This window comes from Perissodus microlepis, chromosome 3 (genome assembly GCF_051167445.1).
Source record: "Perissodus microlepis isolate ML-2025 ecotype Zambia chromosome 3, ASM5116744v1, whole genome shotgun sequence".
Lineage (NCBI taxonomy): Eukaryota > Metazoa > Chordata > Actinopteri > Cichliformes > Cichlidae > Perissodus > Perissodus microlepis.
In genome coordinates this window covers 28,049,785-28,076,346 of record NC_140463.1, presented here as the reverse complement: position 1 = coordinate 28,076,346, position 26,562 = coordinate 28,049,785, and the positions used below count along the sequence as shown (strand labels likewise).

Genomic DNA, 26,562 nt, shown 5'->3' with positions numbered 1-26,562 from the left:
ATAAAGCTGGCTACTTCGGAGATTTCACCTATTGCTGGTTATTTTTTTAACATACCCGCAATAAACGAGGGAGCTCTATATACAAATACTGAGAAATTTCAATCCTTTCTCTCTTTTGCTCTGAGACGCTAGGGAAAAATATCGACATCATCTACAGATATATTCGGTAAATGCACAAGACATCTTGAGAAATGTAAATCGCCGCTTGATTCGTCCATTTGGTTGACTTTTTATTGGAAAACCCGACTGTAAACAAGACACGGAAAGACACTGGAAACGAAGCGCCATACAGGAGTTTTCCCACCGGAAGTAGCATATGCTAAGGTGCAAATAGTCTATAAGGAGCCGGCTCACGTCATTCACTTCAAAGATCCGGCTCTAAGAGCGGTTTCGTTCGCGACCGACACATCACTAGTCAGTAACAGTAATAAATCACACAGCAATAGTACATTCATGTAGTTGTAAAAAGCTTGATGATATATTAAGTAATACAAAGTATTCAGAATACTTTACTCTCACTGAGTAACGTAATGGAATACGTTGCAAAATACATTTTGGGACATGTATTCTGTAATCTGTAGTGGAATACATTTTAAAAGTAACCTTCCCAACACTGCCAGCTCATACACTCATTAGACAAATGTTACTTATAATAGAGAAAGCTGATATCTGTGAGTAAAAAAGACAAATGTGATCACCAAGCTGCAGTCCATAGAAATATCTTGCTTGACAACAGTATGTGTTAAACTGCTTATACGGTTTATTTACTCATTAATTGCACCATTCTGGAAAATAAACAGATTAACCTAATTTTTTGTTGTGTGGATATGCCGGCATACCCACTTGATGAAAACAGAGTTGAATAAACTACCGTAATTGTCGGGCTATAAGCCGCTACTTTTTGCACAAGCTTTGAACCCTGCGGCTTTTAGTCAGGTGCGGCTTTTCTATGGATTGTCCATGATTTTTGTGATATCGTAAGACGATTTGTTTTGTTTGTTCCGCTGTTGTACGGCACTACGTTGCCTGGCGGAAGGGCATGTGATCAGACACACAGTATCGGGGTTCAAGAGTGGTATGTTGGTCACATGTCCATCCGCCAGGCAACATAGTGCCGTACAAGTAGCGCAAAAAACAAACTTCAAAGTAGCGCTACGCATTCAGCGGGAGGCGTGGATGACATACGGCGATAAACTTGCGAAAAGCAAGTTATGCTCAACTCCACCGGTGGAATCTGACAGCGTGGAAAAGTGTGAAAACATCCATGATCACCAACGGATTTCGAAGGGCTGGACTCCTGCATGATGGAGAGGAGGACACCGCCACGGCCCTTCTGAGGGTGTTCGACTCCGACACTGACAACGAGGATTTGTTTGGTTTTGAAAGTGACAACGAAGGAAAGAAGCTGAGAGTGGATGACGAAGCCATCCTGAGCCTGTTCGTATCCGACACTGGAGAAGAGGACTTTGGTGGTTTTAGTGTGCAGGAAGATGGTAGTGAATGACTGACTTTTCTTCTTGTTAAAGCCGTGTCACTGCACCTGGGCCTAAAAGGTAGTCCGAATCTCTTTTTCTGGTGTGCTGTAGGTTATTGTTATGTACTACATTTGTTACTCATTTATGAAGCACAGTACATGTTTCATACTTGTAATTACCACTACTTGTACATATACCTAAAAAGTTATGCAAATATGTACCCATAACTTGTTTTTCAAAATATTAATAAAAGGGGTGTGTCTCCAAACAGCCATCCCTTTCCTGACAATTCCCTTTGTGCATATTCTCTTACATATGATAAGTCAACATTGAAACACCTGCGGCTTTTAGTCAGGTGCGGCTAATGTATGTACAAAACAGGATTTTCCCCTGATTTTAACTTGTGCGGCTAATATTCAGGTGCGCTTTGTAGTCCGGGAAATACGGTACTTGGAATAACAGGGGAAACACAGAGATGGCTAAACAGGATGACATGACAATGAAATAGAAAATAGAATCATATTGACATGACATGACTTTGAAGACAGTCTAAAGATGCAGTAAACATTATTCACTAGCAACTGTAGCTGATCATATTTCCATAGTGACTGCTAGGGCAGGGCTATATGGCCAAAAATATATATTTGAAAATTTGCGATAACGATATAACTGACGATATAATTGATGCCAGACAAAATACAACTCCACAACTTTACTAGTGCAAAAAAAACCCCATCCATTTATTTTCACTTAAACAAGCAGCTGTTTTCTATGTGCATTAAAGCTATATAAAAATTTAACAGTGCAAATGCAAATTCCTTGCTGACAGTTTAACCAAAAGGCATTTCCAGTAGAAATGGGCTGACATATCCTGAGCATGAATGAGTGGAAAAAAGTTAGCGTTCATCCTCCAGCTTCACTGTTTATGTCAGACCTTCCCAAAGTGTGGGGCCCGCCCCCTGGATGTGAGTGAAGTTGCCCCCCCCACCTTCTTCAAATCCAACAAAAGTGGTATCAAACGTTTGTGCTACGTTTGTGCTACGTTTGTGCTGGTTTGTGCTGGTTTGTGCTGCAAAAATTTTCGTTTGTGCTGCTATCATTTTAAAGATATTAATAAAAATTTCTAGAGGTCATCAGAGGTCAACCAGCCCCCCCACATTAATGGAATCAAACTAAATTGATGTCAAACGTTTGTGCTACATTTGTGCTGGTTTGTGCTGCAAAATTTTTTGTTTGTGCTGCTATCATTTTAAAAATATTAATAAAATAACATCTTGATGTGTGCTTAATCATCCAGGTAAGTAAATCCCAAAAGGTTGATTCTGTTCATCTGGACATTTTCAGTGGGAGAAACGTTTTGTCACTCATCCAAGTGACTTCTTCAGTCTCAGCTGACTGCAGGTTTCCCATGGGTTCCCCCAGGCCCCTGGTCAAAGTCACCAAACCAGTTCGTAAGCAGGCACAGGTGTGGCCAGAAGGGTCCTCAGAGGCACTGCAAGACTGCTTTTCCACCACAGGCTGCCACACACGACAACACCACAGACTTTCAGGAATATACAGAAACTGTCACTGCCTACATCCCAAAATGCATCGATGATGTCACACAGACCAGGACTATCACTGTCTGGGCCAATCAGAAACCATGGCTCACAGGTCAGGTTTAAATGCTCCTAAGGTTGAAAAATGCAAGCCTTCAGAGCCGGGAATTAGGTGAGCCTAAGAACAGCAAGGGCAAACCTGTCACGTGGCATCAGCTACAGCAAAGCTTCAGCGACAGCAGAGATACTTGGAGGCAGTGGCAAGGAATACAAACCATCACAGACTACAAGCCCACAGACCGTGGTGACACAATCCCCAGACATTGTGTGGAGATTCCTTGCCAAAATCAATACACGCAAAGCTCCAGGTCCTGATAACATCCTTGGATGAGCACTGACGGACTATGCTGTGGAATTCACAAATGTCTTCACAGACATCTTTAACACATCACTACGGTAAGGCCGTCGTTCCCACATGCCTCAAAGCCTCCACCATCATTACTGTACCCAAGAAGTCATCTACCTCCTGCTTTAAGGACTACCGTCCTGTCAAACTCACCTCCATCATTATGAAGTGCTTTGAACGGTTAGTCATGCATCAAATCAAATTATCGCTTTCCCCCAACCTGGATCCATTTGAGTTCGCATACCGGTCAAAACGCTCAACCGATGATGGAATTTCAACTGCCCCTCACTCAGCCCTCACACATCTGAACACTAGAGACTCATATGTCAGAGTGCTGTTCATAGACTTCAGTTCAGCATTCAACACCATCATTCCCCAGCAACTCATTCACAAACTGGATCTGCTGGGGATCAGCACCTTGCTATATAACGGGCTGCTAGATTTCTTGACAGGAAGACAGCAGACAGTACGGGTCGACAGCAACACCTCCAGCCCAAGAACACTGAATACGGGGGCTCCCCAAGGATGTGTGTTGAGCCCCCTTCTCTTCACTCTGCTGACCCACGACGAGATCTACTACAGGGGTGAAGTTAACCATCTGGCAGAGTGGTACAGCAACAACAACCTGTCCCTGAATGTGGAGAAGACCAGCAGCAACTCTACTCTAACTCTACAAACTGAGAAGCACAAGAGATTCAACCCCCATTAATGAGCACCTTCTACAGAGGCACAGTTGAGAGTATCCTCACCAGCTGCATCACTGTGTGGTATGACTCCTGCACTGGGTTCTGCAGGAAAAAATTACAACGGGTAGTGAGAGCAGCCGAGAGCATTGTGGGGACCTCTCTTCCCTCCCTCCCCAGGAGATCTACTGCACCTGCCTCATCTGGAAGGTCCTCTCCATTACAGGTGACTCCACTCATCCCTTCAACAGCGTCTTCAGTTTGCTGCCATCAGGAAGGATACTGAAGAGCCTCCGGGCCAGAACACGCAGACTGAGAGACAGCTTCGTCCATTGGGCTGTCAGGATGCTGACCATCTCTGAATCGAGAAGGGGGGCCCAAGGGTGCATCTTTCGCCATCTTACAATGCTGTGATTGCAGCCATTCCCCACTTTCTGTGAATGGTACTCATGGCCATTGATCAGTAGGCTTTGATTAGTTGTCATTGATCAATGGTCATAAGAATTTGCATACTAACAATCATGGAACTAACCCCCCAGCACATTGTTCATTCAGTGGCGCTAGTTTCCTTCACTATGACGTTTGATACCACTTTTGTTGGATTTGAAGAAGGTGGGGGGCCAACTTCACTCACATGCACGAGTGGGATGAGAGTTGAACTGTCCGTCATGACCTGCCATCTGCCAAACACACAGCGCTGCTTGTTAGCTTATAATCCCATTCAGGAGGACACACTTTTTGAAAACTAACAATTTTATATCAATTTGGGAACTTCAGGTTTATGCACAAGAATTTGCATACTAACAATCATGGAACTAACTCCCCAGCACATTTTTCATTCAGTGGTGCTAGTTTCCTTCACTATGCAAATGTACTGTTTATAAGGTTGGGGAAACCTGCAGTCAGCTGAGACTGAAGAAGTCACTTGGATGAGTGATGAAACGTTTCTCCCACTGAAAATGTCCGGATGAACAGAATCAACCTTTTGGGATTTACTTACCTGGGTGATTGAGCACGCATCAGGACATTATTTTATTAATATTTTTAAAATAGCAGCACAAACAAAAAATTTTGAAGCACAAACCAGCACAAATGTAGCACAAACGTTTAACATCAATTTTGTCTGATTTGGGTAATGTGTGGGGGCTGGTTGACCTTTAGACCTTTACATTTTCATTAATATCTTTAAAACAGAAGCAGCACAAAAGAACATTTTTGCAGCACAAACCAGCACAAACCAGCACAAACGTAGCACAAACCTTTGACATCAATTTTGTTTGATTCCATCAATGTGGGGGGGCTGGTTGACCTCTGATGACCTCTAGAAATTTTTATTAATATCTTTAAAATGATAGCAGCACAAACAAAAAATTTTTGCAGCACAAACCAGCACATTTGTTTTTTCATGCTGCTGTTGACCTTCTCTTGTTTTGTTGATGCCGTGCCTCCCTTTAGGGACCTTCAAAAGTAAATACATAAAATGAAATAAATTAAAACAGAATAAAGTAAAACTAACTAAAGAACAGGTTTAATGATACTGAAGACGTGTTTTTAAAAGGGCTACAAATGAGTTTCTTCTTATTATTAGGACATCTAATTATAGCTCCCTTGAAGTTAACACACATGTAGCCCAACACATATATGTGATACATATTTCATCCCTGAAACTAAATATTTGGTACATTTAATATTTGTACCTGTAGCTGAGTTTGGATCTACATTATGGTAGTCAGAAGTTTCCTCTGGATCGTCATGCTTTCCTGTATATTAACACGGAAAATATATGTGGGTATCATGACTCTGAAGGGCCTTTAAAATTTAAATGGTACAGTATACAAATGATATTTTATTCACTGAAACTTAAATGTTACATATATTTACAGGTATGATTTCAGAAGTGCACATGCTTTTGGCTGCATGATGTATTTACATTTATAATTCAAAATCTGTTTTGTATTTTCATATTTTTTGTACTCACTCCTCTGTTCGACACTTCTGAGCTGAAGAGAGATATTTCTGTAGTCATCTGTCCGTCCACCTAAAATGAGGACAATTGCACTATTTTAGATTTTTATTTCTCAGTAAAAATAAGATTTCAATCTAATCTTTAATAATTAAAAAAAGACATATCTTATACTGTACCAGTGTTTTCAGAAGGTCTACATGACTCATAGACGTTCATGTCCCCTTTGGGTCAGTGAGAATCAAGACAATGACAAAATAATCACTCTGTGTGCAGTAAACTTGCAGCTATATTATAACTGTGAATATAAACATGAGTATAGAAAGGTTCAGCTGTAAATGCTCTTATTTTGTAACAGGTGTGTGGCTGACCGTGAAGAAGAGAGGAATATATTTGCTGCTGATTTTCATCCGGGCTCATAGTTTGAACTGTAGCAGCAGCCTGACAGGTTTCCTGAGACTGGGCTGGTCTGAGGTTTTAAGCAGGTTCAAATTACAATGAATGTGTTACATAGTGTTTGTTCACTGGAGACAAGAAAAGAAAGTGTTTTACCAACCTGATACAAAGTGTACCTATGGAGAAGACAGTAGTAATCATATTAAATGGGTGAGTATTACAAATAAACATAATAATTGTCCATACCATGGCAGTGTCTGGCAGTTAATATATGAAATAAAAATAAATAAATAAAAAAAAAATTCACCCTTTGATTTTTTGTGCCAACAACAGAGCAGCAGGGACAGCAGAAGAATCAGTGAGATACCACAAACCAGCCCCGTGATTAGAGAGACAGAAAGTGAAGATCTGGATCCTGTAATGATAAAGAATAAAAATGAGCTTAATCTATAATGATATAACCCAATCAATGGGATACATCATGGGCAAAGGACACTTTGAACCTGACAGGCATTTCTGGCGTGTCTGAAGATGTCTGTAAATGTTTTGTTAAATCAGAAAGTCATCTCTTAAAACTGTGGAGATGGAAAATATTGTAAAGGGTTACACAGTAATGACTGGAAGATGCAATAATCAACGATTTATAAAAATGGCTAAACATACAAACTATAAAATACAGTTTTAGTTCAAAATAAGGGTTTGCATACTTTACGTGCGCAGGACCATTTTAACCTTCTTTTAACCTTTTAATCTTCTTCATTTTCACACTTAGATTTTGTAGACTGTCACTACTGGCCGGCTGGTTTTATTTCATGAGCCTTTTGTTTAAATCTTTTGAAACAGAGACAACAGGGTATTTCTTTTCTGTCTACAACTGTATCGTTCATACTTACCTTTTACTGACATCCAACTTTCTGGTGACTCATGCCCTGAATAGTCACACTTGTAGAAACCTTCATCAGACTTTGACACTGCAGGGATATTTAGCTTTTCTCGGTCATCATTTTGAATTAGTTTCCCATTTTTGTAGAATGCAACAGTGGAATTGAAGTTTCCTGTCCTCAACTTGCAGCCAAGAGCAACAGAGTCCCCTTCATTGACTGGATGGACAGGGCTCACCAGGATCACATCAGTATCTGTAAAAGCCATTAAAATATGAGACAACTTGCCAACATACAGTCTACTGTTTCCATCCTTGTTTGGTAAATGAAGACAGTGGCACCAACAGCTCTAATCCTGTTCTTGTTATGTTTTATTAGTATTATTTTTCCTCACACTTTTAACCACAGCATGATCATTTAAGCTATAGCTGGATTTCAGATGCATTTTTGGCTACATCGTCTCATAATTATGAATACTGTTATGACACAAAGCTATTACCACACCTATAATCATGGGCTCACATTTCTGCTTCATCCTCTGCAGTGTTGGATTTATTTGTAAATAGATAAATAACTCAAAAATTAGCACAATGTGTGCAATGGCTGTACTGTGAATTTAAATCTTGTTGGTGCCACTTAATGGAAAACTAAACTCTTGGTAATTATGTGGAAAATATATTTCAAAAATGTAGATATTGAACCATATAATGAAACATGTCAAACATTGTATAAATACATGTTCTATTCTGCTGTATACACATTGTAATAAGATGACTTGCAGCAAGGATAGATTTTTTTCCTTAATACAATATAAACTAATGTGGTACATACAGTATTCTGTTGATTGTTTGCACTTCTATGTTGCAGATTAGTCAGTGTTTCAAGGTTACTATGCCATTCAGAAATACAGGCTACAGGTCTAACATTCAAAGACGAGGCCACATGGGAACATCATTCAGTGTCTTGTTTTGGCCAAAACTCATTTGAATGAAACCGAAATAAAGCGGAAAATTATTTTCTTGTTCAGATTAATACAAATTTGAAATTCTTTTTAAAATACATAAATGCCACATCCACTAGACTAAAGAAAAGAAGGACCATCCACGCTGTTATTAGGGCTCAGTTCTAAAGTTTGGATCTCTGATGGTTTAAGGTGCTTTAGTGACTATGGAATATGAGTTTTGTGGCTCATCTGAAAAGTCTGTGAAGGTTCTCAGTCATCCAGGTCATTGTAGTCAAAGGAGCTTGCAAAGAAAAGCGTCTGGACTTCTTTAAGTTGCTTGAAGACGTTTCACCTCTCATCCGAGAAGCTTCTTCAGTTCTAAGGTCAAATGGTGGGGAGTCCCAGATTTAAACCTAGTGGGAGTTTCCCCCCCAAAGAGGGACAAAAGGACCCCCTGATGATCCTCTAATCGCCTGAGCCAAGGTGTGAAACTGGGTGTGGGTCCCAATCAGCCAGGGTTTCGGGTGAGCTCTTTGTGAAACCTGGCCCCACCTTATCATGCGAATTCCTGAGGTCAGATGGCCCAGGGTGTGAGTGGGCGCTAAGGCGTCTGGGGAGGGAACTCAAAACTGGATTATAGATGGCAGACAGTTGGTGTCACCAGGGAAGACACAAAGAATAACTGTTTGCCTTTCCTAGACTGCGCTGTGCACATTGAAGAGAATGGCAACCTCAACATCGAAGTTTACCGGAAGCCCACACACACGGACCAGTACCTCCTCTTTGACTCCCATCACCCTCTGGAACACAAACTTGGAGTAATTAGGACCCTACACCACCGGGCAGAACATGTTCCCTCTAAGCCTGAAGGAAAAAAGAAGGAACACGCACATGTAAAGGAAGCACTCAAAACGTGCAGTTATCCTAAATGGGCGTTCTTAAAGTCAGCAAAGAGGCACAGAAAAGAAGATCAGACACCAGCTAGGGAGGATAAGAAGGACAGACACAACAACATTGTCATCCCCTATGTAGCCGGTGTATCAGAAAAACTCGGGAGAGTTTTCTCCAAGCACGACATCCCGGTGTATTTCAGACCCAGCAACACGCTCAGACAAAAACTGGTTCACCCGAAAGACAAAACCCCAAAACACAGACTTAATAATGTGGTGTATGCTGTACAGTGTAGCGAGGAATGCCCAGACCTCTACACTGGAGAGACCAAACAGCCACTTCACAAGCGCATGGCACAACATAATAGAGCCACCTCCACAGGACAAGACTCAGCTGTCCATCTGCATCTTAAGGATAAAGGTCACTCTTTTGAGAATGCCAATGTTCACATTTTGGACAGAGAGGACAGATGGTTTGAAAGAGGAGTGAAAGAAGCCATCTATGTCCACTGTGAGCGACCATCTTTGAACAGAGGCGGTGGTTTACGACACCAACTGTCTGCCATCTATAATCCAGTTTTGAGATCCCTCCCCAGACGCCTTAACGCCCACTCACATCCTGGGCCATCTGACCTCAGGAATTCGCATGATAAGGTGGGGCCAGGTTTCACAAAGAGCTCACCCGAAACCCTGGCTGATTGGGACCCACACCCAGTTTCACACCTTGGCTCAGGCGATTAGAGGATCATCAGGGGGTCCTTTTGTCCCTCTGTGGGGGGAAACTCCCACTAGGTTTAAATCTGGGACTCCCCACCATTTGACCTTAGAACTGAAGAAGCTTCTCGGATGAGAGGTGAAACGTCTTCAAGCAACTTAAAGAAGTCCAGACGCTTTTCTTTGCAAGCCCCTTTGACCTCATCTGAAATGGCACCATTAATGTTGAAAAGTATATAGAGATTTTAGAGCAAAATATGCTCTCATCCAGATGACTTTTTTTCATGAAAGGCCTTGCATATTTGAAGAGTACAGAAGCTGAACTGGGCTGCCTGGAGTCCCAGTCTTTCACCATTTGAAAACAATTTGTGTATCACAAAATGAAAAGCATGACAAAGAAGACCCAGGATTGTTGAGCAGATATAAGCCTCTATCATAAAACTATGGGATAATATTGCTCTCCCAAAGGTCCAGCAGCTGGTTTCTACAGTCCCCAGATGTTTATAGACTGTTGTTAAAAGAAGTGGAGATGCTACACAGTGGTAAATGTGGCCCTCTCCCTTTTTTGGTGACATGTTGCTGCCACCACATTTAAAAGACTATTTTTTATACACTTTCTCATTTTAAAAGCTTAAACAAATATACTGCACTCTTTCTTTATTTATATTTTACACAGCGTCCAAACTTTTTTAGAATTATGGCTATAAAGATGTACCATGTGCAGTGATGTTGATTCCATTGCTGAACAGTCCTGATTCAGACTCACACCAGTACACAGCATCTTGATACAGGAGACGATCTATGTTGCATGTGGATTCGGTCATTATCCCCCAGTTTCCACATTCCAGGAGTTCTCTCAGGTATCCGTGCTGAGTAAATGTCATCACTCTCCACTGAGAAGAGTTTCCAGAACAATTCAGAGATACTGAATCATAGAAGAAGTGCTGCACTCTGTTAGGACTGACTGTGAGAGAGGCTGCTGAATTTAAATCTAGAGGAAAAACAAGAACTGTCATTTTTTTCTTGATAGATTAATAGATTGAAGACTGTGAATGCAATAATAACACTTATTTTTACCTTTTTGAATTAGGAGCAAAAATACTGACCTGCAGACCAGACAAACTTTGGTTGACTGTGATCAGTGTGATACTCTGGGTCTCCTCTTCCAGCTCTGCACACATATCCTGCTGTGTGTGTCTGTCCATGAATGATGTAGGAGTCCTGTGCAGTCCCACTGATGCTTCCAGGCAATAATTCATACTTGTAGAGGCGATTAATTCTATTATGATCAATCCAGTGTCTGTGTCTGAAGTCATAGTCATAGGGGTAATAGTGGTAGGGGTGATACATGCCTGACTCCTGTTTAATAACTTTATACCAGTAGAAGCTCCATCCTGCAGACGGATGTTCAACCTCACAGTTCAGAGTTACTGAGGCTCCAGGACTCAGCCATGATGTAGACACAGTGAGGACAGGACAGGGTTCTATTGGAAAATTATTTTTTCAGAGTGAGATCATGTACAAGAACCTTAAGGGCAGGTTTTCTGTTAATAAATGCAAGCATACAATTCACATTACATTTACAATTCACTCACCATAAACTATCTTTAGTTCAAAGGATGCACTCCACATTGTTGAATTCTGTTGTGCACTTCTCATTCTGCCCTTACACCAGTAGTGCCCATGGTGTGATTCAGAAACAGAGTTAATCTTGTATTCATTTTGGTTTGGAGGTTGATGTGAGCTGCTAGTTGCCCACTCATAATCCCACTCAGTGTCTTCTCCTGGGATCTCACATTTCAAAGTGATTGTCTCTCCTCTATATACCTCAGGCAAGTTTGGAAGCAGAGTCACAGCAGGCTTGTTTCTAACTGTTAAGCAGATGATAAAAAACAAACAAAAATAACTAATTTAATGACGTTTTAACATCTTCCATCAATTAAAAAATGAAACATTTACCATGACTCACCAGTTTTTTTAATACTGATCACATCACTGTAGTCTGTGTAGTAAATTTTGTTGCCTCGTCCTCCTCTGCACCAATAGTCTCCTTCCTGTGATACACTGATTTGTCCATCTGAGTGGAGAACAACTTCTGCCATCGTCAGTGGTTCTGAGGTTTTCTTGCCTCTGTACCAGTAGTAACTCCAACCAGTAGTGGAGGGTGTCACAGAGCAGGTCAGGGTGACTGTATCACCTTCTGGAAGGACTCTACTGTCAGCACTGATGCTGGCCTTTGGTCTGTTTCCTGTTTAGTTTAGAAAAAAAGAAATGTACGTTTGCAGATAGGTTCCAGATAGGGTTGTTCACCCTATCTGGAACCTATCCATGCAAACGTACACCTATCTGGAACAACCCTGACATATTGCAAAACAATAATATGATAAACATTTCAGATTGGAGTGGTAAAGGAATCAAATATTTAGAACATATATTAGAAAGAACAGAATTTATTTCATTTGACAGACTAGTTACATAATATGGGATCAACAAGAAAAGATTTTTAGAATATCAACAAATTAAATCCATAGCAAAAAAAGAAATTTAAACTGGGTCAAGTTGAACTACAAACACCACCAAGTGTGGTTCAATTTCTTACTCTTAAAACCCCAAAATTACTTTCCAAAATATACAGAATGCTTTCTAAAACAGATGAATCGATATCACTTCCTATTGCAAAATGGGAAGCGGATTTATCAGTTAACTTAGACCAAAACTTCTGGTCTCAGATTTGCTTAAAAACCTTTCATCTAATTAGAAATCTATTCTAATCTATTCTTCAATTAATTCAATACAAAATACTACATAGAGTGCACTATACAGGTCATCGGATGTTCAAGATGGGCTTTACGTCTACCAACAACTGCTCACACTGCCAAACCAATTCACTGGACAATTATATCCACGCTCTTTGGTTCTGTCCACCAGTTCAGAAGTTTTGGCGCGAGATATGTGAAGACTTATCAAAGTGTCTGAAATGTAACATTCCAACGTCCCCTTTAGTGTGTTTGTTGGGCAGCTTAGATAATGTCACTACAGAAAAGAATATAGCCCATATGGTTTTCACTGCCCTATGCATAGCCAAGAAAACAGTCCTCATGAACTGGAAAAATAAAAATAATCTTAATTCTAACCAATATAGAAATTATCTATTAGATTACATTAGTCTTGATACAGCCTCTGCCACCACATCAGATCAATTGCTCTGGGCTCCTTTAATCAGCTCCATCACCTAGTGGGGGTGGGGGGTCATAGTTTAGTCCCACCTTCGCTGTTGTGATTGGTGTGGGGGTAGGGACAGGCTTAGGGCGTCGGGGGGTTCCCCAGGAGCATCTTCCTTGGAGGGCTCAACCGGTCATGGCCTATTAGGGGCTCTGTTGGCTCTTAGGTGACGGTTTCCTCGTGGCTGTGTGCAGCGGGGCTAGGGGAGGGTCTGTGCTGATGGACGTGGGTTACTGACCTGGTAGCCTGGCTGCCCCTGGGTGGGTCCGGGACGGGCGTGAGGTTCTGGGGGCGCTCCGTCTCTGGGCTGGGGCCCTGGCTGGGCCTTAGGGGCTTGGGTCCTGGTTGGTGTGTTGCCGGGGCTGTGGGCGGGTGGGTATATGGGGGCCCAGTCCTGGCGCAGGGTGCCGCCGGTGCATCGAGCCACCTGGGGGAATCTTCAACTGGTGGGGGAGGTTGTTACATCTTGCAGGAGCTCTCCTCTCTTCAGGAACTCACTCTGCAGGAGGGGGAGATACAGGAGAGGTGGAGGAAGATCTCAGCCTGGGCGTCTATTGTCTTGTGTAGTCTGGAAGATGAGTGGATGACGGGGTGGGTGGAGTTTTCTCTGAGGTGGGGTCGGGTGGGCTGTCCCGGGATCTGTGGGGCCGGGCGGCGCTGCTGCACTGGGCCCCGGTCCGGATGGGCCTGGGCCCCCTTTCCCTGGCGGGTTGCAGAGTATGGGGGTGCCTACTGGGAGGGGTCCAGGGAGGGGTCACTTGCCCCTCCCTTCCTTCCCTCCCAATCTCCAGCTGCCTCCCTCTTCCCGCTCCACCACAACCACCCACACATGCAGGGCCTTGGGGTAAAGATGTGTCACCAGGGTGCAGGGGAGGCATCCCCCCCTCTGTCCCGTTCTGGCTGCCTGTGCCTCAATTTTATCTCACAACTTAGACATTCACATTACTCACACTCTCATAACACATACATATAGGATCTTGGGGGTGGGCACGCTACACGGAATCCAAAAGACCATCAGGGTGTACACCTCACCCCTGGCGTCGTTGCCCACCTCTCAATTTTAAATACACGTAGACATTGAGGGCTAGCAGGAGGGGCTATGCGCTTACCTGCTGCTCTCTGGCAGGTAGCTCCATGCCCTCCTGGGTTTTAAAGGCACCTTAGAACACACATGCATCAACACTACAATGAGCGGGTGGAGGGAGGTTTGGAGTCTTCACACACCACCGTTCACTGCGGCCTGCTGGAGCGGGGGGGCTAGGAGGAGAAGTTGGCCATCCGACTGGGGTCTGGAATGTGGGGCCTCCCTGCTGCTGCGGAGTCGGGGCGGTCTGCTTCTCCCCACCCCAGGGAAAAGGGTAACACCACCTGGGTCTGGGTGCAGTTTCCCCCTCCAGGGGCAAGGGTACCTAGACCCGGGGCTTAGAGTACGCTTGGGGAGTGTGATTGTGTGTACAGTGTCTCTCTATGTCTGTCTCCACGTTGGGTGAGTGTTGAGTAATTGCATATGAGAGCATGAGGGTGGGAATGGATGTTTGTATCTGTGTGTGCCTGTTTGTCTGTGTCCATATGTCAGGTTGGGTATCAGACGCAACCTCTCTGGGGACATCCCAGGTCCTCCAAGGTATGGAGGCCTATCTCCCCCCACCACTTCCCCTACCAGTGGCAGACGCCCTCACCTCAGACATCAGTGCGTTGGTGGTTCTTTGTGTTCGGGGATGGGCATCCAGGTAAACACCGGCTCACTCCTTGGTGGCTGCTTGTCGGGGCCTGGAGGTGGGTGGGGTGCCCTCGGCCTCTCGGCCTGGGGCTCGGTCACTCTGGCACAGCTGGCTGCCGGCGGAGCTCACGGGCACATCGCTGCAACCCCCCCTAGCTTCTGCTCCGCGGCTGCTGAGTAACCCCTCATCTGGGACTCTCGTCAGCTGTTTCTGGGATAGTGGCGCGGCTGCCCCTCTGTTGGTCTTCCTTGGTCTCTTGTGTTCTGAGGGCCTCTGGATGTCTGGAGTTTTGATCTCCTCCATACCTGCTTCATGCCCTGGAGGACGGGGCTGTGGCTCCCCACACCCTCTAGCAGATCATTACATGAAGGAACCTTTTAAAAACAAGCGCGTTCATGCTCACAGGTGTACACACGGGTGATCACACACACAAACTACACCCTTTTTGGCTCCTACCTCAAAGCACACTGTGCGCTGTCGATCTTACGTGCTGCACAATAATGTTTAATATTTAGTATTTACTGTTATATTCCCATATATCATCGTGATGTTGTTTACTCTATTGCTCTCGTTTTCTTCTGCTTGTTTTCTTTTTTCATTCTCAACAGGTGAAATTAAAAAAGAAAAAAACAAAAACAAAAAAAAACAATAACATGTAATATTTAGTACCTACTGTTATCTACTGCTAGCTAGTTTATTGTGATGGTGTTGTTTTTATTATGTTGCTCTTTGTTGTTTGTTTTCTCTTCTGGATTTTTTTCTCCATACAAGTGATCCAGGTGTCCATCCATCCATCTTCATCCGCTTTATCCGAGGCCGGGTCGCGGGGGCAGCAGCCTAAGCAAAGAGGCCCAGACCTCCCTCTCCCCAGCCACCTCCTCCAGCTTATCCGGGGGAACACCAAGGCGTTCCCAGGCCAGCCGAGAGATATAATCTCTCCAGCGTGTCCTGGGTCTGCCACGGGGCCTCCTCCCGGTGGGACATGCCTGGAACACCTCACCCAGGAGGCGCCCAGGGGGCATCCTTGTCAGATGCCCGAACCACCTCAGCTGGCTCCTTTCGATGTGGAGCAGCAGCGGCTCTACTCTGAGCCCCTCCCGGATGGCCGAACTTCTCACCCTATCTCTAAGGGAGAGGCCAGCCACCCTTCGGAGGAAGCTCATTTCCGCCGCTTGTATCCGCGATCTCGTTCTTTCGGTCACTACCCACAACTCGTGGCCATAGGTGAGGGTAGGGACGTAGATCGACCGGTAAATTGAGAGCTTCGCTTTTACACTCAGCTCCCTCTTCACCATGACAGACCGGTGCAGCGTCTGCATTACTGCAGCTGCAGCCCCAATCCGTCTGTCGATCTCCGGCTCCCTTCTCCCATCACTCGCGAACAAGACCCCAAGATACTTGAACTCCTCCACTTGGGGCAGGAACTCATCCCCGACCCGGAGTGGGCACTTCACCCTTTTCCGGCTGAGAACCATGGCCTCAGATTTGGAGGTGCTGATCCTCATTCCCGCTGCTTCACACTCGGCTGCGAACCGTTCCAGTGCGAGCTGGAGGCTCTCACCCGATGAAGCCAACAGAACCACATCATCCACAAAAATCAGAGATGAGATTCTGAGGCCACCAAAGCGAAAGCCCTCTGCCACTTGGCTGCGCCTAGAAATCCTGTCCATAAAAATTATGAACAGAACCGGAGACAAAGGGCAGCCCTGGCGGAGCCCATCACCCACCGGGAACGAGTCCGACTTATTGCCAGCAATGCGAACCAAACTCTTGCAACGGTTGTATAGGGATCGAATGGCCCATAGCAATGGGCCAGACACCCCATACTCCCGCAACACCTCCCACAGGACACCCCGAGGGACACGGTCGAATGCCTTCTCCAAGTCCACAAAACACATGTAGACTGGTTGGGCAAACTCCCATGCACCCTCAAGTATACTCGAGAGGATAAAGAGCTGGTCCAGTGTTCCGCGACCAGGACGAAAACCGCATTGTTCCTCCTGTATCCGAGGTTCGACTAGCGGACGAACTCTCCTTTCCAGCACCCTGGCATAGACTTTCCCAGGGAGGCTGAGGAGTGTGATCCCCCTGTAGTTGGAACACACCCTCCGGTCCCCCTTCTTAAAGATGGGGACCACCACCCCGGTCTGCCAGTCCACGGGTACTGCCCCTGATCTCCACGCAACATTGCAGAGGCGTGTCAACCAGGACAGCCCTACAACGTCCAGAGCCTTCAGGAACTCGGGGCGGACCTCATCAACACCAGGGGCTCTGCCACCAAGGAGTTGTTTAACTGCCTCAGTGACCTCATTCCCCTTAACCCCAGACTCTGCTTCCTCCTCGGAAGACGTGTCAGTGGGATTAAGGAGGTCCTCGAAGTATTCCTTCCACCGCCTGACAATTTTCTCAGTCGACGTCAGCAGCGCTCCGCCAGCACTATACACAGTGCAGGTAGAGCACCGCTTTCCCCTCCTGAGACGCCTGACGGTTTGCCAGAATCTCTTCGAGGCAGTCCGAAAGTCTTTTTCCATGGCCTCTCCGAACTCCTCCCACACCCGAGTTTTTGCTTCAGCCACTGCCCGAGCCGCATTCCGCTTGGCCTGTCGATACCTGTTGGCTGCCTCCGGAGTCCCACAGGCTAACCAAGCCCGATAGGACTCCTTCTTCAGCCTGGTGGCTCCCTTCACCTCTGGTGTCCACCATTTGGTTCGGGGATTACCACCACGGCAGGCACCAACCACCTTGCGGCCGCAGTTCAATGCAGCAGCTTCAGCAATGGAGACGCTGAACATGGTCCATTCGGACTCAATGTCCCCAGTCTCCCTCGGAATGCTGTTGAAGCTCTGCCGGAGGTGTGCGTTGAAGATCTCGCGGACTGGGGCCTCTGCTAGACGTTCCCAGCACACCCTCACTACGCGTTTAGGTGCACCAGGTCTGTCCAGCGTCCTCCCCCGCCACCTGATCCAACTCACCACTAGGTGGTGATCAGTTGACAGCTCAGCCCCTCTCTTTACCCGAGTGTCCAGAACATATGGTCGCAGGTCTGGTGATACGATTACAAAATCGATCATCGACCTACGGCCTAGAGCGTCCTGGTGCCACGTGCACTTATGGACACTCTTATGTTCGAACAGGGTGTTCGTTATGGCCAAACTGTGATTAGCACAGAAGTCCAATAGTCCAATAACAAAGCACCGCTCAGGTTCAGATCAGGGAGGCCGTTCCTCCCAATCACGCCCCTCCAGGTCTCGCTGTCGTTACCCACGTGAGCATTGAAGTCTCCCAGCAGGACAACAGAGTCTCCAGGTGGAGCACCTTCCAGCACCCCCCCCCCCCCCAGGGACTCTAAGAAGGCTGGGTACTCCGAACTGCCACTCGGCGCATAAGCGCAGATGACAGTCAGGACCCGTTCCCCGACCCTAAGGCGCACGGAACAAACCCGGGGGTTAGTCCGCCAGGGCCTCCGCTCCTGGCCGCCACCCGGCACACAATGCACCCGGCACACAATGTTTTGTTTGTTTTTCTCCCCCCCCCCCTCTCACCATCTCTTCTCCCCTCTATTTTTCTTTCTCTCCCTCTCTTTCTTTCATTCTTTCTCCCTGTCCTATCCCCCAGTCATGTCTGTCCCATCTTTAAAAAATGAAAATAAAATAAATACATAATTATAATAAAGGTCAATCAAATGGACCAAGGCCATGATGATCCACTTGGTAAAGTAAATCCACTTGGCATCTTTCTTGGCCTTCAGACAACAATTCTGATGGCTAAAGATCCAAACGGGACAGGCAAAAAAAAAAAAAAAAAAGTATTATAAAATTACAGTAAATCGGTTACTGCTCCTTTGCTGTACAGACAATTACAATCTTACAAATAAATTTTAACTGAAAATGATAGATAGTATATCTTATAAACCAAACCTCTACCAAATATGTGTGTCTGCATCACATATATGAAATATTAACATTTGTAGTTATATATCTGATCAAACTCAGTTTATGTTTGCACTCATTTGGTGGTGACAAATTATGAAAAAATTAAGATGCCATATTGAATATTCAGTTCTTAATTAGGAATATTCACATATCAATATCTAATTTTGTTACTATTTATTTTGGGAAGAGAAAGTCATTCAACAGTATTTGAATAAACAACAATAAAATATATATCTTATATATTATTGTGTTCACTCTCACTTTAGCAGTCAGGAGCACACCGAACTAGAAGTCTAAGGGTTTAAATAGGTAAAGCTTCCTTAACAATGCTGAGTCACAATGTTGTAATCACGTACACGTGATATAATGCATTTATGTGTGATTTTAGCCGTTTTAAGTAGGATTAAATATGGGTGTGCCCCAATGTATTGCACTGAAGAAATTACATATTGCAGATTTTCCAAAAAGTCCTTATTTAAGTGTATAGTTATATTACTTTAATCTCCCAGTATTGTTCAAATTTATATTGAATCAAATTTATATTAAATTGAAATGCAATTAATTCTGACCTTCTCTTCATCGACACTCTCAAAGCGAATATCAAATCTATAATGCTCTTTCTAGCCATGACTCCTGCTTGCTCACTGATCATCACCGCTCTTCTTAACCCTTTAAGACCTACCATAGAACCAAGTCCGCCAGAGCTTACTTTATATTTTACATGCTGTAGTGCCATTTTGGGGAGCATTTCAAGTTGCTATACATCAATACAACTGTTATAGCCCAAATTTTAATAATATTTATGCATTAAATCCATAGTAACCACATAAATTGCAAAAAAGTGCAATAAACTACAGAAAAATTGAATATCATTTTTGTTTTTTTTTTACATATATTTCTAATTAGAGAAACTTAAGAGGTTTATCCCTCAAAACTTTAAATACAAAAAAGTTGCAAAAAATAGTTTACAACCACAGGAAATTTATTTTGAGTGTCTTCATAGTTTTATTTTTGAGATGCACCAATTTTTATATACTGCAGAAAAAAATGAAAAACAATCCTATAATGCAAATTTGCAAAGAAAACAGCATGTGCATCAAAATAAACAATTTAAAGCAGTGCAATTTGAGTTCTAAGCATCCCAGAAACTATTCAGAAAAGCATAAAGTCAAACATGACTTTTAAAAACACCAGTATAGGCTTTTAAGGCCTACAAGTAAAAAACTACATTTTCCGCGAAATGACGTCACTCCCGGTTTTGGGTAGGTAATGACGGACATGTGATCGTTCGCACTGCCGTCTGTTTCAATGTGGGAAGTGTTACGAACAGCTGATCGGATCGGCAAAGTGTGTTTCTGGAATATTATGTTTTTGTTCCTGCAAGCGCTTTTTATGCAATTTTTGCAAAGCTATATGTGGAAGGAAACCGTGACCTAGGACAAGCTGATGGCATGAGATGTAAGTACAACTCCTCTGGTTTCATATGCAAAAAAAATTATTGCGCTAGCTTACATGGTTCCGGTTCTACAGGGATTTAAAAATAGTTATGCAAAACAGAGCGTGCTGCTCCCACCAGCTTTAAAGGTTTAACTTAGCTTCAACAGCTGTTTCCCATATTTTCATGTTATGGCTCATCAGCTTCATTGCTGTTACTAAAGATCTACATTTCACCCTTGTTCTTGAAAATCTGCACGAATACAGTTCTCCATTCCTCAGGCTTGTGTTAAACAATGTGATTAAAAGGCCCACTGCCCTCTTTTCTGGACATCTCCATAACTCCACTGACCAGCCGCCTTTGAAATCTTCATCTGCCTCATAGCTGCACTCACGTCCTCCTTACTAATCCTCTGCAATAACTTTTCCCCTTCTCTCATTTTTTACATTGAGCTCTTTAAAGTATTCCTTGAGTCTTCTCCATCTTCTCTGCAATTACTGGAGCTTCGGTGGATCCAACCTGTCTCTCCTGTTTATCCGACTCTACCCAACCTTTCCTCTTCCAAGGCAAAAGGCGATTATGGGAACGTTTGCCCACTAAGCCACCCCACTACAGCATGAGGACTGTTCATTTGGCTTTTATTAATGCTAGATCATTAACGAACAAGGCTTTTCTAGTAAATTTAATTTTTCAGAGGTGGGGGGTTAGTGACTCTGTTCAAATCCAGTTTCCATTGTCAACAGTCTCTGTCTAACCCCTTCTAGACCATTGAGGTGTAGACATTTATACTGTGCTGTGCACTCTGATCTACCACTAAGATTTTTTTAAAAAGAATTTGTAGAGTTTGTGGGTGAAATAACCCTGAATTATGATTAGTTCCAAATTTTTGGTGACTTAAATATTCAAATAATGTCTTTATTTTATTGAAACATTTAACCTCACTTAGTCAGTGACTTGTCCAACACAAGAAAAGGGACATACCTTATGTCCCAAACAGATTTATGGAAAACGTATTTCAGACCATTTTGCCATTTTGCGAAATTACTTGAGTCATTACCAGCTTTAACTTCTAATTTAAAAAGAATTTATGAGCAGGCACTATTCTATCTATACCTCTTACATGCATAAATGTGCACCTGAATACTTTTTTAGTTACACTTTCTACATGATACTACAACCATTAAATTTAAGTGTTTCATACTTGATGAAATGCTTAATTTAGAAACAGTCATCTATAAAGAATGAAAATACTGTCATTAAACTTGCTATGACCTTATTAATGAAGAACAATACTTTTATGTGTTTATTAGCTATAATGTATATTATACCATAAGGTTTTATACATGATCAGAGATGCACCAATAAAACACTAATACCTCATACTATGTAGTTATAAAATGTTGCCCTTGTGCCTTATATAGGCATAACTAGGGATGGGTATCGAAAACCGGTTCTTGTTGAGAACCGGTTCCCACTGTTTCAATTCCTTGGAATTGTTTGCCATTTTTGCAAACGATTCCCTTATCGATTCCAGTTTCCCCGAATGACGTCACCACGTTGCGGAGCGTCATTTACCTGGCAGGAAACATGGCGGCTCAAACGCTCAAAAGTTTGGTTATACTTTTCGAGAACGGATGACAACAGGGCAACTTGCAATACTTGAAAAGTAGATATTAAATTTAAGGGAGGAAACACTACGAATATGCAAAAGCATTTGCTCACAAAACACGCAATAACCTTAAATGAATGTCGTGTTTTTAATTCTGCTCCGGACTCGTGAATCTCAACCCAGCAGCAGTGGTAACGTTTGCACGTCCTCTCCTGTTAATGCAGCAGGTAAATAATCAACTAACAGTGCATATTATGTTAGCGCGATCTGCCTTATTACAAAACCTGCCATTACTGTGCATTTAGGTGACCACGATGAGAGAGACAGACAGAGTCTGGCTGGCTCAGATGCTGGCAGTTCTCACTGCAGTCTACCGGTAGCGTCTCCTTTCAGGCCAGGATAGACGAATGTCACCGAGCAGTGACTAAGTTTGTGGTAAAAGGCTTGCACCCATTTGCCACAGCAGATGCCCCCGATTTTCGGTAAGTGAATGTGTTTAATTGTAGGCAGAGACATTACTGGATATTCTTGTGTAATTGCTACAGAATAATTTATGTTATACTTTGTTATTGCTACAGAAGAATATTTATTTTATTATTTTACATTTACAATATTTTTCCTGGGGACCCTGTGACACCCCCATTGAAGAGCCGTAGGCTGTGGATCTCTTAAGATCTCACTGTTGGTTTTGTAAGGTCATGTTACTCCTAAATTTCTATCTTGTTCAAAGAGAAGATATAAAACAAAGTTCTAAGCTAATCGACCTTAGTGTTCTCCTTTTTTAAAAAGAATCGATAAGAGAATCGATAAAGAATCGAATCGTTAAACAGAATCGAAAATGGAATCGGAATCGTGAAAATCTTATCAATACCCATCCCTAGGCATAACAAAATGAAACTTTCTTACCAGAGACTGTCAGTGTGATGACATCACTCCACTCTGTCACAGAATACAGCTCCTGTTTGTTTTTACCCATACACCTGTAGCTTCCACTGCTGATCACAGATGCATTAAGATTGATGGATGCATCATTTGTCAGAACTGTGCTTGAGTCAGGTTTGCTCCACTCATACTCCCATGCATGGGATCTCCACAAATATTCCCACTCAGTGCTTCCACCTAAAGAAATCTGACATCTAACAGTGATCTTCTCGCCACTGAATATCAGAGGCCAGCTGGGCTCCAGGGACACAACTGCTTTGTTGGAAACTGTTTACAAAAACAAAAATGTAATTGGTCCAGTTTTAAATATCTCTGCATCCCATGTTAATCCAAATGAAAACGCTTAAACTCACCTCTTTTTTCAATAGTGATTGGATCACTGTCCTCTGTGAAGAAAACTGGGTTTCCTCTCCCTCCCTTGCAGTAGTAGATACCTCCCTGTGTGACAGTGATCATTTGATCTGGTTCTTTGTTTCTAATCACCTGAATTTCTGAAAAGACTGAGGCACGTCTGAACCAGAAGTATTTCCACTCATTGTAGCTCCCCACAGAGCAGCTGAGTGTTGCATTGCCTCCAGCTGGTATAGTTCTTCTCTCAGCAGTAATTGTGGGTCTGGGTTTGTTTGCTGTTTGTTAGAGTAAAATAAAGACGTTTTTCTATAGCTGGTCAGATGAATAAGAGTAGATAATAAACTCAAAGGTGATTTTACTTACAGACTTTTAGTGTAAAAGGATCACTCCAAGCTGTTGAGAAGAACAAGTCTCTTCTACCCTTACACCAATATTGCCCGTTGTAGGAAAATGAAGCACTGCTGATGTTGTATTCACTGTGTGTGGGAGGTGTTTTTGAGCTTGTTGTTCTCCATTCATACTGCCACTCAGTGTTTTCTCCTCCTTGGATCTCACATTTGATGGTGATCATATCACCGCTGAATATCTGAGTCCAGTTCTGTTGCAGAGTCACAAAGGCCCTGTTGGACACTTTTCATACCGAAAATATCCCATCAATTCACAGATAAAACAATGGCAATTTTGAAAATGCACAATTTTATTCCTTTAGAGACGTTATCAAACTCACATGTTTTCTGAATGTGATACACTTTGCTGAGGTTTGTGAAGAAAACTGGGTTTCCTCTTCTTCCTCTGCACTGATAGATGCCTTCGTCTGAGACACTAATGAAGTTCTGCAAAGTATTCGTATCAATTACTACTTTATAAGAATCTGGTACTTGCCTGAACCAATCATATGTCCAGCCAGCAGAGCCCTGAACAGAGCAGGTCAGTGTCACCGAGCCCCCCACTGGAATAGTTGTCCTGTCTGCTGTTATAGTCGCCGTGGGTCTGAGTGCTGTTTGATTTAGAATACATTGTTTTTGTTATTAATACAATATTCTGGGAAAAACTCAATTTTAACTATTTTCTCATAATTTTTAGAGTAAAAGGCTGTGAAGTAATTCATGAAGTCAGCATCTCACATGACCAATTTTTCTCACTTCTCTCATAGATCATAGTATACATAATGTACCTTAGCTATATGTTATTGCACTAAACTTGATATTACTTCCTCATTTGCTGTCACATCCACAAGTTTTCACAACGCTCAGCTGAAAGTTACATCGTACTTGACATATTTACTTCCTGCTACATTTTCAGCCTTAACAGGTCGACTCTGAGTTTGTAACCTAGCAGGAAATGTCTGCTTAATGTCACTGTCCACTCCCTGCTGTGCAGAGATCATTATATCAACAAGAATAAAAGAAAAATATAAAACAGAAACTTTGGAATAACATAAACTGAAACTCTGATGCTGGAGTTGCACATTTTATACAGCTGCTACTTGTCAATGAAAGTCTAATAAATATGATACAGTAGCTTACCTGATATGGACAGAGTCAGGTTATTACTCCGTTTTGTAAAATCTGTCAAGCCATTGTGGCGACCAATACATTGATAATTCCCACTCAGCTCTGTTGTTAGGTTTAGTGAGTAGGAACTACTTTTAGTTAAGCTGATCATTTCTTGAGCATTCCAGTTGAATTTGTAAAGCCAGTCAGTGGCATTTCCCTCTCTCATGTCACAGATGAAGGTTACAGACTCTCCAGCAAATAAATGGGACACGTTTGGTTTAAGGCTCAGCTCAGCATCTAAAATCCAACATGAACATAAACACACAGAAAAAGTTCAGACCAGATTCTGGTTTAATGAAGAGGAAGACTTCTCATGTTATGGCAATACTTTATGTATTTAAAACTGAAAATAATATTTAAAAATGAATGAGCATAAATGAAGAAACAAAAGAATGTTATTTACACAGCAATCCATAGAAAAATGTAAAAGGAAGAATACTATTAAGTTACCTTGAGTGTCTCCACAGCAGAGGGTAATATTCAGCACTGTAAGAAAGATTCACATCTGTCAGTCATCAATGGCCACATGTCGCAAATGAAAGCCTTTTTAATGAATAGCATTTTATCATTAGCAGCAATAGCTGGATAAAAATTTGGCACTCAATATAGTCTTTATCGGTCAAATAAAGGAAGTTACTTATACTCACAGAATAAGGACAGCACGCTGAGCACAGTGAGCCCCATCCTCACACTGAGCCTGAAAGTCTGTCACTGCTACTGACAACAGAAACACTGAAACAGAAGTGAGAAACACAGAATGTGAGAAAATAGTAATGTTTCATCTGATTATGGGAGTAGAGGCTTTCTGCAACCTCGTTTTATGTGTTCAGCCCTTCACTGCTACTTCTCTTTTATAAGCCCTACATGAGGACACTGATGACAGATCTTATTTTTAACTGCTGACGCTTCCTCTTTTATTGCTGACAGTATGCAGACATGATATATGATCCCTAATTCTGAAACAAAATTGTAACTGCTCAGATAATTAAATTTGGAAAAATGATTTGTTGTTGAAGGCTTTTAAGATCATAAGAGTGTCACCCATGGTTTAATTTAAAAACAAATTCAAAGAAGAAATCAAGCAATTTATGATCATCATCATTGTCTGTCTTATGTCTTACACTACTTAAAATCTGGGGTTCACAAAGGAGAAACTGAATTATAGACTGAATGTGGATATTCTCAGGGACAGTGGCTTTAGATTAATAAAACAATCGCTATGGTAACAAAATGCTTTTACAAAAAAAAGAGGCAATGACGGCATGCGTACACGTGGTCGATGAACTAAACTTCCTTTTCACACCTTCCAATATGTTGTTGAGGGTTTGGGCATCACGTCAGACCTTGAGTTTTCTACATACAGCAACAAACGTGTTTATATGTTTATAATCGATAAGGAAAGATGTGCGATTAAACGTGCCATACAGTTAAAGATCAACAGGTTTTATAAATATACTTCAGCACCTGTCTCTCCTGTGGTTTTGAAAAGGTCCACAGTTGTTTTTTCTAAGAAATGAGGAAGAAGAAAGTAAAATGTTAGAAAAAATAGTTACTGTCTGTGAGACAGAGGATCAAAGGCATTTACATCAAAAGACTACAACTTAGATAATTGCTTCACCAAGAAACAGAAGGGCAAATGAAACAACATAGGTATCATTATGTAGCAGGTTTGTCAGAAAAACTCATTCCGTGGCCAAAATTCTTAAACACAAGTTAAGCAAGTTAGGGCATGCAGTGCATTGACGACTGCTTACTGCACTGTACAGGCAAAACCAAACAGCCACTCCATAAATGCAGTACATAACATAGAAGAGCCACCTCGACAGAACAAGACTCATCTGAATCTTAAGGTTAAAGGTCACTCTTTCGAGGAGGCCAATGGTCGGATTTTGTGGATCTGTGTCC

General features: G+C 42.8%; 1 protein-coding gene across 1 annotated transcript; it reads right to left on the bottom strand.

The window, feature by feature from the left end:
- Positions 1-5,448: 5,448 nt before the first annotated feature.
- LOC146390968 (Fc receptor-like protein 5) lies at positions 5,449-25,461 on the bottom strand. Its single transcript, XM_084923872.1, has 19 exons — positions 25,305-25,461; positions 25,108-25,143; positions 24,628-24,894; positions 23,829-24,098; positions 23,465-23,731; positions 23,104-23,376; positions 22,715-23,017; positions 11,859-12,137; positions 11,485-11,760; positions 10,996-11,373; positions 10,605-10,880; positions 7,355-7,597; positions 6,769-6,876; positions 6,622-6,637; positions 6,437-6,534; positions 6,245-6,289; positions 6,081-6,140; positions 5,800-5,862; positions 5,449-5,561 (listed from the first exon to the last, which is right to left on the bottom strand). Exons 1-19 carry the CDS (start codon positions 25,339-25,341, stop codon positions 5,554-5,556), a joined length of 3,303 nt encoding a protein of 1,100 aa, XP_084779998.1. The 5' UTR covers positions 25,342-25,461; the 3' UTR covers positions 5,449-5,553.
- Between the last annotated feature and the right edge of the window lie 1,101 nt (positions 25,462-26,562).